The 14,866-nt window shown below is 53.4% G+C and overlaps 1 protein-coding gene across 2 annotated transcripts in view; it reads left to right on the top strand.

Annotated features, from left to right (window-relative positions):
- TLN1 (talin 1) overlaps positions 1-9,631 on the top strand; it is a 32,002-nt gene extending 22,371 nt beyond the window's left edge. For both annotated transcript variants that reach the window (XM_060100795.1, XM_060100794.1), the window contains exons 37-57: positions 22-203; positions 404-536; positions 753-854; positions 940-1,110; positions 1,196-1,345; positions 1,453-1,554; positions 1,634-1,753; positions 2,511-2,657; positions 2,828-2,994; positions 3,103-3,286; positions 3,375-3,500; positions 3,604-3,720; positions 6,550-6,735; positions 6,877-6,984; positions 7,508-7,613; positions 7,813-7,937; positions 8,039-8,164; positions 8,298-8,360; positions 8,471-8,653; positions 8,804-8,932; positions 9,062-9,631. In XM_060100795.1, coding sequence (XP_059956778.1) covers positions 22-203; positions 404-536; positions 753-854; positions 940-1,110; positions 1,196-1,345; positions 1,453-1,554; positions 1,634-1,753; positions 2,511-2,657; positions 2,828-2,994; positions 3,103-3,286; positions 3,375-3,500; positions 3,604-3,720; positions 6,550-6,735; positions 6,877-6,984; positions 7,508-7,613; positions 7,813-7,937; positions 8,039-8,164; positions 8,298-8,360; positions 8,471-8,653; positions 8,804-8,932; positions 9,062-9,187 — 2,853 coding nt within the window. In that variant the 3' untranslated portion in view covers positions 9,188-9,631. The remainder of the gene's footprint in view (positions 1-21; positions 204-403; positions 537-752; positions 855-939; positions 1,111-1,195; positions 1,346-1,452; positions 1,555-1,633; positions 1,754-2,510; positions 2,658-2,827; positions 2,995-3,102; positions 3,287-3,374; positions 3,501-3,603; positions 3,721-6,549; positions 6,736-6,876; positions 6,985-7,507; positions 7,614-7,812; positions 7,938-8,038; positions 8,165-8,297; positions 8,361-8,470; positions 8,654-8,803; positions 8,933-9,061) is intronic.
- The last annotated feature ends 5,235 nt before the right edge of the window (positions 9,632-14,866 follow it).

Genomic DNA, 14,866 nt, shown 5'->3' with positions numbered 1-14,866 from the left:
CCCTGCTTCCCCTCTCCCCAGGGCCGGGCTGCCATGGAGCCCATTGTGATCTCTGCCAAGACAATGTTGGAGAGTGCCGGGGGCCTAATCCAGACAGCCCGGGCCCTGGCAGTCAATCCCCGGGACCCCCCGCGCTGGTCGGTGCTGGCTGGCCACTCCCGTACTGTCTCAGACTCCATCAAGAAGCTCATTACAAGCATGAGGTACAGGGGGCGGGCTGGAGAACCGGTGTGACTGGGGGATATACATTATGACAGAATGGAGAGGTGGGCACTTAGGTGCAATGAGATGGGATGGTGTTGGAGGACACCTGTTGTCCAAGATTCGGGGGATACAGGGAAAGGCAGGCTAGCCTTATGTTAAAGGGACGTTCTTGGTGTTGGAGCCTGTGATGTGTCTGCAGGGACAAGGCTCCAGGGCAGCTGGAGTGTGAGGCGGCCATTGCAGCTCTGAACAGCTGTCTGCGGGACCTAGACCAGGCTTCCCTTGCCGCAATCAGCCAGCAGCTTGCTCCCCGTGAGGGAATCTCTCAAGAGGTAAGGGGGAAGGGGGTCTATGAAAGGTGTCTGGGAGGAGCGATGGCAGGCTTGAGGAAGGTGGAAGATCTGGGAATGGGCTTCACAGAAACATCGAGGGTATGGAACATGCCAAGGGGGTTAGGTAGTTGGATGTGGAAGGAAGAGTGGGGTCCTGTGCAACTAGAGGGTCCCTTTGCAGGTCACAGTCAGAGCTAAAGTTCGCTTCCTCCCCAGGCCTTGCATACCCAGATGCTCACTGCAGTGCAAGAGATCTCCCATCTTATTGAGCCACTGGCCAGCGCTGCCCGGGCGGAAGCCTCCCAGCTGGGACACAAGGTACCTGGGGAGATACGTGGGGAGACTGGGATAGGGTAAACAAGGGTACCTGGCCCACCTGACCCATTCCAATCCCTTGCCTCAGGTGTCCCAGATGGCCCAGTACTTTGAGCCACTCACCTTGGCTGCAGTGGGTGCTGCCTCCAAGACCCTGAGTCACCCTCAGCAGATGGCACTCCTGGACCAGACCAAAACCTTGGCCGAGTCTGCCCTGCAGTTGCTGTACACGGCCAAGGAGGCTGGCGGTAATCCCAAGGTACTGAGGGCCGGGTTGAGAGGCTGCTACTATAGTAAGAGAAGCAGGAACAGCTGGGCCCCAGCTCACTCAGTCTGCCCCACAGCAAGCAGCTCACACCCAGGAAGCCCTGGAGGAGGCTGTACAGATGATGACAGAGGCCGTGGAGGACCTGACAGCCACCCTCAACGAGGCAGCCAGCGCTGCCGGGGTTGTCGGCGGCATGGTGGACTCCATCACCCAGGCCATCAACCAGGTTGGAGTCTTGGGGTGCCCATGGACAGGGCCTACTGTGGGCCAGGGTCCCTGAGCCCAGTGGCAGAGACCAACCATCTTTGCCCTTCCCCCATTCTCTCCCCTTAGCTAGATGAAGGACCAATGGGTGAACCAGAAGGTTCCTTCGTGGATTACCAGACAACTATGGTGCGGACAGCCAAGGCCATTGCTGTCACCGTGCAGGAGATGGTGAGTTTGGGAGAGAAGAAGAGGACTGCTCTTGGAAAGCTGAGTTTGGACATAACTTCACTTCTTCCACTGTCTCCAGGTAACCAAGTCAAACACCAGCCCTGAGGAGCTGGGCCCTCTCGCTAACCAGCTGACCAGTGACTATGGCCGTCTGGCCTCACAGGCCAAGCCTGCAGCTGTGGCTGCTGAAAATGAAGAGGTAACTTGGGGGCAGTTGTGACCTCCCCCAGCGCCTCACAGAAAACCCCAGAGGCATATGCCCCTTGTCCCATCATGTCAGCCTCGGGGGCTGTCCCACCCTCGCCCCCTCTGATCTTTCATAGAAAGGGGAACTCCTCCTCAGGGCCACTCCACGAAAGAGGGATCAGGGCTCCGCATAGGGACAGCATCAAAGCCTTTGGGCACAGGCATAAAGGAGACAGCCCAGGGTCTAGAGCTTTCCTGGTCTGCCACTGTTTCTCTGCTGACCCTCCTCTGAGCCTGTGGCTGCTTTTCTGGTGTGCTGCAAGCCTGTATTCCCTTCCTGGTTCTTCCTGTTGTAAAGCCCTGAAGCGCTTCCTTCCCTGAGCTCCTGGCTTTCCAAGAAAGCAAGTAATTGGATCTTAGCATGACACACCTAATCCCCAGCCCCAAACCCTTCCACAACGGCCCACAGGCCAAATTGTAAGCCGTGGCCTCTGATTCAGGTACCCCAGCGTGAAGTGCTTCTCCCCTCCTCCTCACTGCTTAACAAGGTCCTCACAGCTGGTGCCCACAGGCCAGTATTTTCCATGTGTGGGAGGTGACTTCCTGACTGAAGGCTATGAAACGGGACAAGTCTGTGCTGGGCGCTTTTTCTCACTACCTCCTCAGTCTGCAGTGCATGGTTTCTTAGGTCCTTAGTGACTCCTCCGAGCGCACTGGACGTACCCGAGCGCCTCTCGTAAAATCCATCTCCCATTTTCATCTGCTCACAGATAGGTGCCCACATCAAGCACCGGGTTCAGGAACTGGGACACGGCTGTGCTGCTCTGGTCACCAAGGCAGGCGCCCTGCAGTGCAGCCCCAGTGACGCCTACACCAAGAAGGAGCTCATAGAGTGTGCCCGGAGAGTCTCTGAGAAGGTGACTGAGCTCATCCCCACGGACTGAGGGCCAGGCTCCCCAACCCTGCAGCCTTTCCCATCCTCCTCCAGCCTTCCCAGCCCTCTCCTCTGTCCCTTCTGTCAGACACCGGTGACCTTTCCCTTTCACGAGGCACCGGCCACAGTCGCCACATGACTCTCCTCCCCCAGGTCTCCCACGTGCTGGCCGCACTCCAGGCCGGGAATCGTGGCACCCAGGCCTGCATCACGGCAGCCAGTGCTGTGTCCGGCATCATTGCCGACCTCGACACCACCATCATGTTCGCTACCGCTGGCACACTCAATCGAGAGGGCGCTGAAACTTTTGCTGACCACCGGTGAGGAGGGCACTGGGCCTCATGGAGGCAGGGTGGGGTTTGGGCCACAGAGGCTGGAGGGGCCGGGGAAGGCCTGAGAAGAGCTGACTGGGCCGGACCCTCCCCCAGAGAGGGCATTCTGAAGACTGCAAAGGTGCTGGTGGAGGACACCAAGGTCCTGGTGCAGAATGCAGCTGGGAGCCAGGAGAAGTTGGCACAGGCTGCCCAGTCCTCTGTGGCCACCATCACCCGCCTCGCCGACGTGGTCAAGTTGGGTGCAGCCAGCCTGGGAGCCGAGGACCCAGAGACCCAGGTATCCAACTCACCCCTAATTCTGGCCAGAACCACTTCCTGTTCCCCCTTTTCTTCCCACAGACCAGAGCCCCTGCTCCCCCACACAGGTGGTGCTGATCAATGCAGTGAAAGATGTGGCCAAGGCCCTGGGAGACCTCATCAGTGCAACGAAGGCTGCAGCTGGCAAAGTTGGGGATGACCCTGCCGTGTGGCAGCTCAAGAACTCTGCCAAGGTCGGAGGAAATGAGGGCTGCTTCTGGGGAGGGAGCGGATCATCGTGCTTCCTCCTGCTCCTTAAAATGATCCCTCCTTCCCTCCCTCCTCTGATGCCCCCAGGTGATGGTGACCAATGTGACATCACTGCTTAAGACTGTGAAAGCTGTGGAGGATGAGGCCACCAAAGGCACACGGGCCTTGGAGGCAACCACTGAGCACATACGGCAGGAACTGGCGGTGAGTGCAAGTCGGGGGCATCGGGGACTTGGGTCGGAGAGCAGGGTCGTGATAGATTGTGAACTTGCGCCGCACACACACAGATGTAGATACACAGTCTCCAGACTTCTTACACGAGCTGCACTCTTGTCTTCCCCTTCCTCACCTATTTCCTCTCTAGCGTTTGACACCTCCCTTTCATCCCCCCACTTTCTCTGGTCACCAGTGGCCTCTCAGCTGCCACATGCAGTGGCTCCTTCTTGGCCTTCATCTTCTTCAGACATTTCCAAAGCAGTTGACTCCCTTAGCAAGCCTCTCTCTGAAAGCCTTTCTTCCTTTGGCCTTCTTGACACTGGCTTTTCTCTTGCCTCCCACGTCTCTTCTATAGTCGTCATTGAATCACCTTCAACCTGGTAAACGTAGAGGCCTTCCCAGAACTGCACACATCGCCCTCTTACTCTATCCTCTTTTTTGGCAAGTTTAACCACTCTCTTTATCGTTCTCTAACAAGTTGAATTCCAATTCTGAGTTTAGTTATTTCCAACTGCCTGTTTGACATCAGCACCGAGATGCAGTGCCTCCCAACCAGCTGTTCTTCCTGACGTGCTGCTTCCCACTAACGATGGTGACAGCCTCCCGGTCCTGAAGGTTCCCTCTCAGTCATCTTTGACTTCACTGCCTTACTCACCATATTCAGGCCATCGCCAGGTCCTGCCAGCCACCCTCCTCTGTTCTCTTTTCCTTTCATCCCTCCTCTCTGGGCCCACTGGCAGCATTCTCCCTCACTTTGACCGCTGTGCCAGTTTTCTACCTGGTGTCCCTGCCTTCGGTCTCTATCACTTTCATCTTTCCTACTCATCTTTCTAAGTTTCTTTTTTTTTTTAATATTTATCTATTTATTTGGCTGCATTGGGTCTTAGTTGAGGCATGCGGGATCTTTCGTTGTGGGCTCTGTAAGTTGTGGCGCGCGGGCTTAGTTGCCCCACAGCATGTGGGATCTTAGTTTCCTGACCAGGGATCGAACCCGCGTCCCCTGCATTGGAAGGCGGATTCTTAACCACTGGACCACCGTGGAAGTCCCTCATCTTTCTAACTTCTAAATTTGTCTTTCTCATCTTCTGCTTTCACCTCTCCTTAGAGATGTCTAAATTGAAATTCCTAACTTTCTGCTTCCCAAACCTGATCATTCCCTCATCTTTCCCATATCAGTAAATGGCACCTCTTAGTAACTCAGTTCCTAAAGACAGAAACCCAGCTTTAACATCTTTCTCTCGTTCCCTACATCTGAACCCAGCAGCAGTTCTTTTAGTGCTCCCTCCAAATAGATGTCATTTTCCCTTTGCCCCATCTCTGCTACCACCACCTTGTCCAAACTATCATCGGTCCTTAGCTGTGTTTATGTGATAGCGTCTGTCTAATCTCCCTGCTTCCCCACTCCACTCACCCACTCCAGTCCATCCTCTCTACACGGTAGCCAGAATAATCTTTTTTTTTTTTAAGGCCGTGCCGTGCAGCTTGTGGAATCTTAGTTCCTCGACCAGGGATTGAACCTAGGGCCATGGCAGTGAAAGCGCCAAGTCCTAACCACTGGACCGCCAGGGAATTCCCAGAATAATCTTTTAAAAATATACATCAGGTTATGTCACTTCAGTGCTTACAACCCTTTAGTGACTGCCCTGGCATCTGTGGTAAAATCCACTCTCCTTACCATCGCCTCCCAGTTCCCAGGGCCCCTGCTCTCCTCCCCTTCCAGGCCCCAGGCCCACTGCATTCTCAGCTCTGCCCACTGCAGGCCCTTGCTCTTGCTCTCTTCCAGCTTTTTGAACATCTGGTTCCTTCTACTCTTTTAGGCTTCAGCTTAAACATCCCCTCCTCCTGAGGCCTTCCCTGACCACCTTTATGAAAAAGGACTTCCTTTTTCTTTCTCATCACAGCACCCTCTTTTTTTCCTTCACAGTCTAGTTTCTCTGCTTGTTTACCTATGTATAATCTGTTTCCAAAACCAGAATGTAAGCTCCACGAGAACAAGGGCCTTGTCTACCTTATCCCCCATTGCATTCCTAGCACCTCACACAGAATCTGCCACCTAGCTGATCTTTAGTAATTTGTTGGATGAACACATACATCAAAATATTTTTATGGGGCTTCCCTGGTGGCACAGTGGTTGAGAGTCCGCCTGCCGATGCAGGGGACACGGGTTCGTGCCCCGCTCCGGGAAGATCCCATATGCCGTGGAGCGGCTGGGCCCATGAGCCATGGCCGCTGGGCCTGTGCATCTGGAGCCTGTGCTCCACAGCAGGAGAGGCCACAACAGTGAGAGGCCCGCGTACCGCAAAAAAAAAAAATTTTATGACTTTTACATATTGTATGAAATTCTAACTTCCTTATTCTGATATTCAAGACCCCAACAATCTTTTCTCCTTCATCAGCGTATTCTAGAACATTCCTTGATACTCTTCCACTTGACGTCCTGGTTATTCATGCTCTACCACTTACCTAAAATGCCCTCCTGTTATCTATATTTCTTAAGACCCAGCTCCTTGCCCACCTTCACCACTCACCCTGTCAAGGCTTCTCTTTAGTTTACGAATGAAAACCCAGCTCAGAGGTACTTCTTTAATTTCAAACAAATAAATTCTCCCTGATCACTTCAGTCAGAAATGACGACCAGCTGCCTTCTATTATATTAGCTGTGAATGTGTGAAAGTCTCCAAGCACTTGACCTATGATAAATATTCAGTGAATGCTTGTTGAGTGAACACATGGATGAATAAACCAATCACATGACTGCTGTGCTATCTTACAGCCTCACTCACTGTGGAATTTTTCTTCTTGTTCTACCCCCAACAGGTCTTCTGTTCCCCAGAGCCACCTGCCAAGACCTCTACCCCAGAAGATTTCATCCGCATGACCAAGGGTATCACCATGGCAACAGCCAAGGCTGTTGCCGCTGGGAACTCCTGTCGCCAGGAGGATGTCATTGCCACAGCCAATCTAAGTCGCCGTGCAATCGCAGATATGCTTCGGGCTTGCAAGGTAGACATCCTCGTGGTGAGGCAGGAGTTTGAGGCAGTGAGGCATCTTTAGGGCAGAACATGGTAGGGAGAAACTGTAGGGACTTGGGGGACTGGGAGCTCCCAAAGGATCCTAAAGCTAACATATTACCCGGTGGTATAGGAAGCAGCCTACCACCCAGAAGTGGCCCCTGATGTGCGGCTTCGAGCCCTGCACTATGGCCGGGAATGTGCCAATGGCTACCTGGAACTGCTGGACCACGTGCTGCTGGTAAGGCGGGGGTTGTCTGCTCCTCACACCGGCCTCCCTGAACACACAGTGCTCTTCCCACAGGCCTCAGACCCCACTCTCTAATTTTTTGTTCAAATCTCCCCCTCAACCCCACCATCTCTTCCCCAAATCTGTTCTTATTTCCAAGTCTCCTTTCCACTGGGGCCCCATCAGTCTTAGCATCTTGGGTTCTCCCACTCACCTCTTCCCTCTTTTTGTTTTCTCCTCTCTTCCCACCTGACCTTCTCCTTCTCTACCTCGTCATCTCTTTCTTCTCATTTCATCATTCTCCTTGTTCCTTGTCAGCCGGTGAGTGACACACAGCCCAGCCCCCCTGTCTTCACCATGTGTGCCGTGTGATGCCTGGAGTCCACCTGCATAGGCTGTGTGGCGTTTGAGGCTGTGGTGTGGAGCGGTCTAGGAATGGGGGCGGGGTGGGGAGGGTTTTGATCTGCCCTTTTTCAAAGGTCAAGGTAGACGCTAAGATCTGATGTTCCCTGTTCCCTGCCCCCGTCTTCCCCAGACCCTGCAGAAGCCCAGCCCAGAACTGAAGCAGCAGTTGACGGGGCACTCAAAGCGTGTGGCTGGTTCAGTCACTGAGCTCATCCAGGCTGCTGAGGCCATGAAGGGTGAGGGTCGACCAGGGGCAGGGAGGGAAGGGAGACCCTTGTCCCGGGGAGACCTCTGCTTCCGGTAGTCTGCTCGGAGCTGGCCTCTGCCCATAGTCCTCACAGATGCCAAGGCCCCGGTGCTAGTAACCGTGCTGCCCAGTGCTCCTGACCTCCCTGCTCTGCCTTAACCTCTTCCTTTCCCACGTCGTCCCACCAGGAACAGAATGGGTGGACCCAGAGGACCCCACAGTCATTGCTGAGAATGAGCTCCTGGGAGCTGCGGCTGCCATTGAGGCTGCAGCCAAAAAGCTGGAGCAGCTGAAGCCCCGGGCCAAACCCAAGGTCAGTCCTGCTCCCTCCCTCTTCCCTACCCTCAGAACATCTGCACCTTCAGCCCCTCTTACTTGCCATCTCTCTCGGCAACCTTCGTCTGTTCTTTGCAGGAGGCGGACGAGTCCTTGAACTTCGAGGAACAGATACTAGAAGCTGCCAAGTCCATTGCAGCAGCCACCAGTGCTCTGGTGAAGGCTGCATCAGCTGCCCAGAGGGAACTGGTGGCCCAAGGGAAGGTAAGGACTCGGATAGCCAGCAGAAAGGGGACAGCAGCAGCTTTGCCGTCCACACCTGCCTGCATCGTAGCCGGGAGGCTCTTAGGACCTGCGGAGAGCACAGGTCTAAGCAGGCTCCCGCCTTCCTCCACAGGTGGGCGCCATTCCAGCCAATGCACTGGATGATGGGCAGTGGTCCCAGGGCCTCATTTCTGCCGTGAGTGTATAACGCCCCCTACATCCCTCTGAGCTTCAGAGACTTGAGAAGGCTGGAGAGGGCATGGACCAGGGCAAGAGGCATATTGTAATCTAATCTCCCTGTTTCAGGCCCGGATGGTGGCTGCAGCCACCAACAATCTGTGTGAGGCAGCCAATGCAGCTGTCCAAGGCCACGCCAGCCAGGAGAAGCTCATCTCATCAGCCAAGCAGGTCGCTGCCTCCACAGCCCAGCTCCTCGTGGCCTGCAAGGTCAAGGCAGACCAGGACTCTGAGGCAATGAAACGGCTTCAGGTGAGGAACCCTGACCCATCCCATTGTACCCTGAGCTGTGCTGCTTTAAACTGTCACCCCCAAGGCATGCTTTCTGTGAGGGAGTTGAGGGACTCTCTCAGCTGGGACCCTACCTGAGTTCTCAACTCATGCTGCCTTCTCTCTACCCAGGCTGCCGGCAACGCAGTGAAACGAGCCTCTGATAACCTGGTGAAGGCGGCACAGAAGGCTGCAGCCTTTGAAGAGCAGGAGAACGAGACAGTGGTGGTGAAGGAGAAGATGGTCGGGGGCATTGCCCAGGTAAGCTCTGTCCCAGACGCTGTGAGGGACGCTGTCAGCAGGGCGGTCCCAGTGCCCGTGCCGGTCTCAACTACCCGAAACCCTAACGCACAAACGCACTGACCTGAGTCCCTGAACTCCATCCCTCAGATCATTGCCGCCCAGGAAGAGATGCTTCGGAAGGAACGAGAGCTGGAAGAGGCACGGAAGAAGCTGGCACAGATCCGGCAACAGCAGTACAAGTTCCTGCCTTCAGAGCTTCGAGATGAGCACTAGGGCAGCCGCTTCTGTTCGACGCAGACCCAGCCCAGAGACTGTGCCTGCCACCACCAAAGCCTTCTGGGCTGTCGGGCCCAGCCTGCCACCCCAGTACTGCCCGAAGTGCCTGCCAAACCCCGGGCCTGGCCCTGCCCAGTCCCACTGCACATCCCCTGTCCCTTCCCGGATCCAAGTGCCTTCATGCCCTAGGGCCCCCTAAGTGCCTGCCCCTCCCCAGAGTATTAACGCTCCGAGAGTATTATTAACGCTGCTGTACCTCAGTCTGAACCTGCCAGGGCCCCAGCCCGCTGCACCCCGCCAGCAGCTTCCAGCCAGTCCCCACAGCCTCCGCTCTTCTCCTCCTTTTTGATACTGGCGAGCCCCACCCCCAGCTACCTGTGGGGGCCGTGAGGGTGCAAGCCCCCAACAGGTCATGCTCCAATAAAGGTGATTCTGCCTGCAGCCTCTGCCTGGCTTCATGAGGAGGTTCCCCCAGGGCAGGGCAGAGAGAGTGGGATTCAGTTCTGTACCCACTTGAGCTGGCTCAGAAATGGAGTGGGGGCAGACAAGGCCCCTGCCTCCTACTTGCACCCAGATCCCTGAAGTCATCCTCGTCGGGAAGCTGTCCCCGAGGAGTCGCACTCCTTTTGTCCCCTAGCTCGCTGGCCAGCGCCTGCGCCTCACCAAGTGTCATTCTTCTGTTGCTGGGACAGCAGCTGCCGCTGCTCTTTGTGGCTGCAAGGACGCTGTGCTTCATCACTGCTCAGAGTTTGTGAACAAGTCCAGTCCCTAGCCAAATCCGAATTTGCAAAAAGCAGCTTTGCTGAAAACAGTAAGCCTATGGATACAAGTGTCTGGGCCTAAGAGAACTGTGGCCACATATTTGGTTGAGGCAGTTAAGCAAAAAATCCAACCTGAGGCTGCCTCAGGTAGGCTCAACTGTTGACTGGGTTGGGCCCTTCCGGGCCCTCCCAGGCCTTGCTGCTGCACGGGCCTAGAATAGCACTAGAAGAAAAGTAACTGAAAAAGCCGGACCCAAGTGTGAGGCCGCATAATCAGAGACCAGAGCTCCCCTAGTGGCCAGGCGGGTGCTGGCAGCCCTGTTCCAGCTGCCCTGCTAACCTGTAGGTTGAGTGGAGGGAAGCGGTCAGGGAGGTGGGTGCTGTGTGCTTCCACTTCCTTCCACATCTGCCCACGCTGCCCACGCTGCCCACACTGCATGGACCACCTGGCAGTCCTCTCAGATCTGCCGCTATTTTCATGCATGATTCTTTAACCAGCGCTGCTGCCCAGTTTGTTATTTCCTTGCTTCTCCCTTCAAGTAGAACACAATTACCACCCATCTGCTGCTACTCTTGTCACCTCCTGTCGCCTCGTTGAAGCCATGACATCTTCTCCTATCCCATTAGAGTAAGTTTAAAGTAGACAGAATGAGTTTGTCCTCCCCAGGGCTGCCCATTAGGGGAGGTGCCAACTTCCTACCATCATGCCTGTTGCCTGTGATTAATTCATTCAATATTTACTAAGCCATGCCCATGCTAAGCACTGGAAAACAGAGATGTATTATCACCTCTCTGACGCAGACTGGCAACTGCCATATGTACTGCTGTGGCTCCCTAACCCCGGATCCAATGTCCTAGCATCGTTGACCTTAGAGATCAAGTCCCTTTTACAACTTCCCCAACAAGTGGTAGTCCAGACTGTTTGAACTCCTCCAGCTATGAGCCCAGGACAGCTGCTGACTCCTGCTACCACTTCCCTGCCATATCCTCAGGAACTGTGACCAATCACGTACCTCTCACTAGTGATGCCTCAGGGAGCCTTCTGGGGATAGACTTCAATAACCATTAGACCAGCAGTTCTTAAAATGTGGTTGGCCCTCCGGCCCCTAGAGGTTCCCAAGACCCTTTCAGGGGTCCATAAGGTCAAGATTATTTTCATAATAATACTAAGACATTATTTTCCTTTTTCACAGTGTCAACATTTGCACTGACGGTGCAAGAACATTGGTGGATAAACTGCCTTAGTACACGTCAAGGCAGTAGCCCAAACTGTACTACAAACAGTCATTGTAGTCTTCACCACCATGCACTAGCAATTTAAAAAATAAGTGCTGGCTTCTTACTTAAGAATGTCCTTGATGAGGCAGTAAAAAAATATTAATTTTATTAAATCTTAGTCCTTTAGTAACAATTCTTTTCAATATTCTGTGTGATGAACTGGGAAGTATGCATAGAGCACCTCTGCTGCACACCGAAGTGTGGTGGTGTCTCAAGGAAAGCACCTAGACAATTCTTTGAGTTGTGAGCTGAACTAGCTGCTTTTTTCATGGAGCACCACATTTACCTGCAGGAATGACTGACAGACAAACCATGGTTATCAGACTTGAGTATCTGGCAGATCTTTTCTTGAAAAACAAAAAAACAAAACAAAAAACCAGAGTGTGTCACTTCAGGGAAAAACCTGACGGTACTTGTTGCCAATGATACAATTCAAGCTTTCAAGTGAAAACCAGAATTTTAGAAAACTTGTTTCTGCCATGAGCTTTACAGCTTCCCCACACTTAAACTTTTCTGTTGAAACCATCATGATTTTTTTAATAATATATAATGAAATGTATTGACATTGGAAACATCTGCATAGTTCAGTGAATCATTTTCCAAATGACCAATGCTTGATGTTACAAAATTATCCCTGGGTAAAAGATCCAACCAAAGTGCAATACAGACTAATTGGTTACAATGAAACATTGTACAAAAAGGTTATTGATATGGTTTCAGGTTCCTCATTGCAACTAACCCTTAAGAGCATACCATCTGTCAAGTGTTGATGTAGCATCAAAGAAGAATATCCAGAATCACCCAAAAAGGCTACAAATACCAATGACCCTCGAACAACATGGGTTTGAACAGCACTAGTCCACGTATATGTGGACTAGTTTATTACAGTACTACGTGATCTGCGGTTGGTTGAATCCAGGGTTGCAGAATCATGAATACGGAGGAACCGAGCATACAGAGGGTTAAGTTATGGATTTTCAACTTCACAGACCCCTGTCTTGTTCAAGGGTCAGCTATATACTATTCTCTTTTCCAACTATGTATCTGTGTGAGACTAGATTCTCTTCCTATACAGTACTTTAAACAACCAATACATAGCAACAGATAGAAAGCTCAAGTAGATTTTGAGAATCCAGTTGTCCTCTATTAAGCCAGATATTAAAGAGATATGCAAAAATGTAAAATAACTGCCATGCTCTCACTAATTTGGGGAGGTGAATATAGTTGTTTTTCATTAAAAGTATGTTAACATGGTAATGTGTAATGGGTTTGTTTCTGTTACTTTTTTTTTTAATTTTTATTTATTTATTTATTTATGGCTGTGTTGGCTCCTCATTTCTGTGCGAGGGCTTTCTCTAGTTGCGGCAAGTGGGGGCCACTCCTCATCGCGGTGCGCGGGCCTCTCACTATCGCGGCCTCTCCTGTTGTGGAGCACAGGCTCCGGACGCGCAGGCTCAGCGGCCGTGGCTCACGGGCCCAGCCACTCCGCGGCATGTGGGATCTTCCCAGACCGGGGCTCGAACCCGCGTCCCCTGCATCGGCAGGCGGACTCTAAACCACTGTGCCACCAGGGAAGCCCTGTTTCTGTTACTTTTAATGAATTAATAAATACTGAAATTTTTCCTTAGTTTCCATTTTAATATGGTTAAGTATTGATAGATATGACCCACTCCAACAAAAGCTTTCTGAATCTTCAAACGCCACTCTCAATTTTTAAGAGTGTATGGGGGTTCTAAGATGAAGAAGTTTGAGAATTGGCCCACTAGACCATGAGTTTCCCTAGATCCACATAGTATCTTTGTGAATTCTGAACCTGGTGCACAAAAAATTCACCCACCAAATGTTTACCAAGTGCCAACTCTATGCCTGATGCTATGCTACACTGGGGATTCAGAATTGAAAAAGACAGTCCCTGTTCTGGAGATCGGTGAAGGAGGCAAACAGGTACAAGGACAGTTATAACAGGGACTATGAGAATGTCAGTCAGGAGCCTTCACCAAAAACATGCACCTATTAGGTGGAAAGGGTGGTCGGGACAAGTGGCTAGGGAAGTCTTCTCAGAAAAGCTGCCACTTGGTCTTTACAGCCACCAGGAATCAGCCAAGGGAAGAGCATTTTAGGGAGAGAGAACAGAATGCATAAAAGGTGGAAGCTTCAAGAAAAGTATGGTGATTTCCAGTTCCTGCACTTAGCTCAGTATGAATGCTGCACAGAAGTACAAGTCTGTGTACTGGGGGTGAGGTTGGAAATGAAAGGAGGTAGAGCTAGAGAAGTGGGCAGGAGCCAAAACAAAGGGCCTTATATACCATATTAAGGGATGTGGATTTTTCCCATCAAAAGAGGGCGGGCAAAGGGAGGGGTTTGGGAGGATTTTAGGGTCCTACTTGCACCCACTTTAAAAAAAGACTTTTGTGTAACAATGTCGAGGAGAGCTGGGGAACCAGGAGGAAGACCACAACAGACCCAGGCAGGAGGTAATATAAGGAGTTGCCCAAGGCAACCCCAGAGACTTCTGAGGAGGAACCTCATTTGTAGGAAGTAGAACCTACAGGATTAAGTGGATGTGGGAAGTGAGGGACAGGGGAGCTCTTGATTACCCGCCAGGGGTGTGGCACTGGCTACAGGGTGGATGGAAGCGACTCTCAAGAGTTTGGGGAAACAAGGAGACGGAGTGAACACCGCGAGATCAGTTTTGTTCCATGTGTAGCAGCAGTCGCCTAAGCAGATCTAAATACATTTCACAGCCCCCTCCCTCCCCGCCCCCATCTCGCCCGGGCCCGGGACCCATGGTTCCCACGGTTCCCGCCCCGCCAGCAAAAGCCAGGCCTCCGGTCCCTCTGCCCCTGGGGAGCAAGGCTTCCTCCGCCTGGTCTCCCCTTTCCCCACTTCCAAGGCAGCTCTCCACTTCCTCTCCCCCCACCCCACCCCGAGAAAAACGAAAACAGCCTGGCACCCGTGCCTCTGATTTCCCGACCCTAGGCCCCGGCTCCCGGAGCTCTTTCTGGTGGCCTCGGTCCGAGGAGACACCGCACCCCCAGCTCCTGACGCCCAGCAGCTCAGTAACTCTTACCCTCGCCCCTGCCTTCCTCGCCCCAGCCCGGCCCCGCCTCCCCACGGGAAACATCCCAAAAAAGGGCAGAAAAGAAATTTCAGCGTAAAGCTGGCTCACAAGGGAAGAGAGGAGAGTCCGCCGGGAGAAGGGGAGGAGAAGGGAGGGCGCACGGGGAGGTTAGGCGAGAGCGGGGGTGGGTGGGGGTGAGTGGAGGGGCGGTAGGGGCGGTGGGGCCGGTGGAGCCCGGAGTGGGGCAAGGAAGGGACGCAGAGGGACGCGTCCCGGGAGGGGATGGAGACGGGGGAGGGGAGCGCGCCGCGTCATGCCCGGCTTCTAGCCGCGTGGAAAATATGCGGGGCACGTGGGGGTGGGGCAGGCGGGGCACGGAGCTGGGTTCTGAGGCCCGGGGACCATGGAGGAGGGGCCCTGGCTCCAGAGGCAGGGGCTGGAAGGGAGAAGAGAGGTCAGGCCCGCCCTCGGGGGCAGCCAGCCGGGCCTCGCCCCGCACCGCGACAGGGGCTCTGGGCTCCCCTCCTGACTCAGTTTCCCCAAGTCCCTGGAGAGACTCTCCGCTATCACTGCCAC

Source organism: Mesoplodon densirostris, chromosome 6 (assembly GCF_025265405.1).
Source record: "Mesoplodon densirostris isolate mMesDen1 chromosome 6, mMesDen1 primary haplotype, whole genome shotgun sequence".
Taxonomy (NCBI): Eukaryota; Metazoa; Chordata; class Mammalia; order Artiodactyla; family Ziphiidae; genus Mesoplodon; species Mesoplodon densirostris.
Note: the sequence above shows the minus strand (reverse complement) of the source record. Positions and strands in the feature narration are given on the sequence as shown.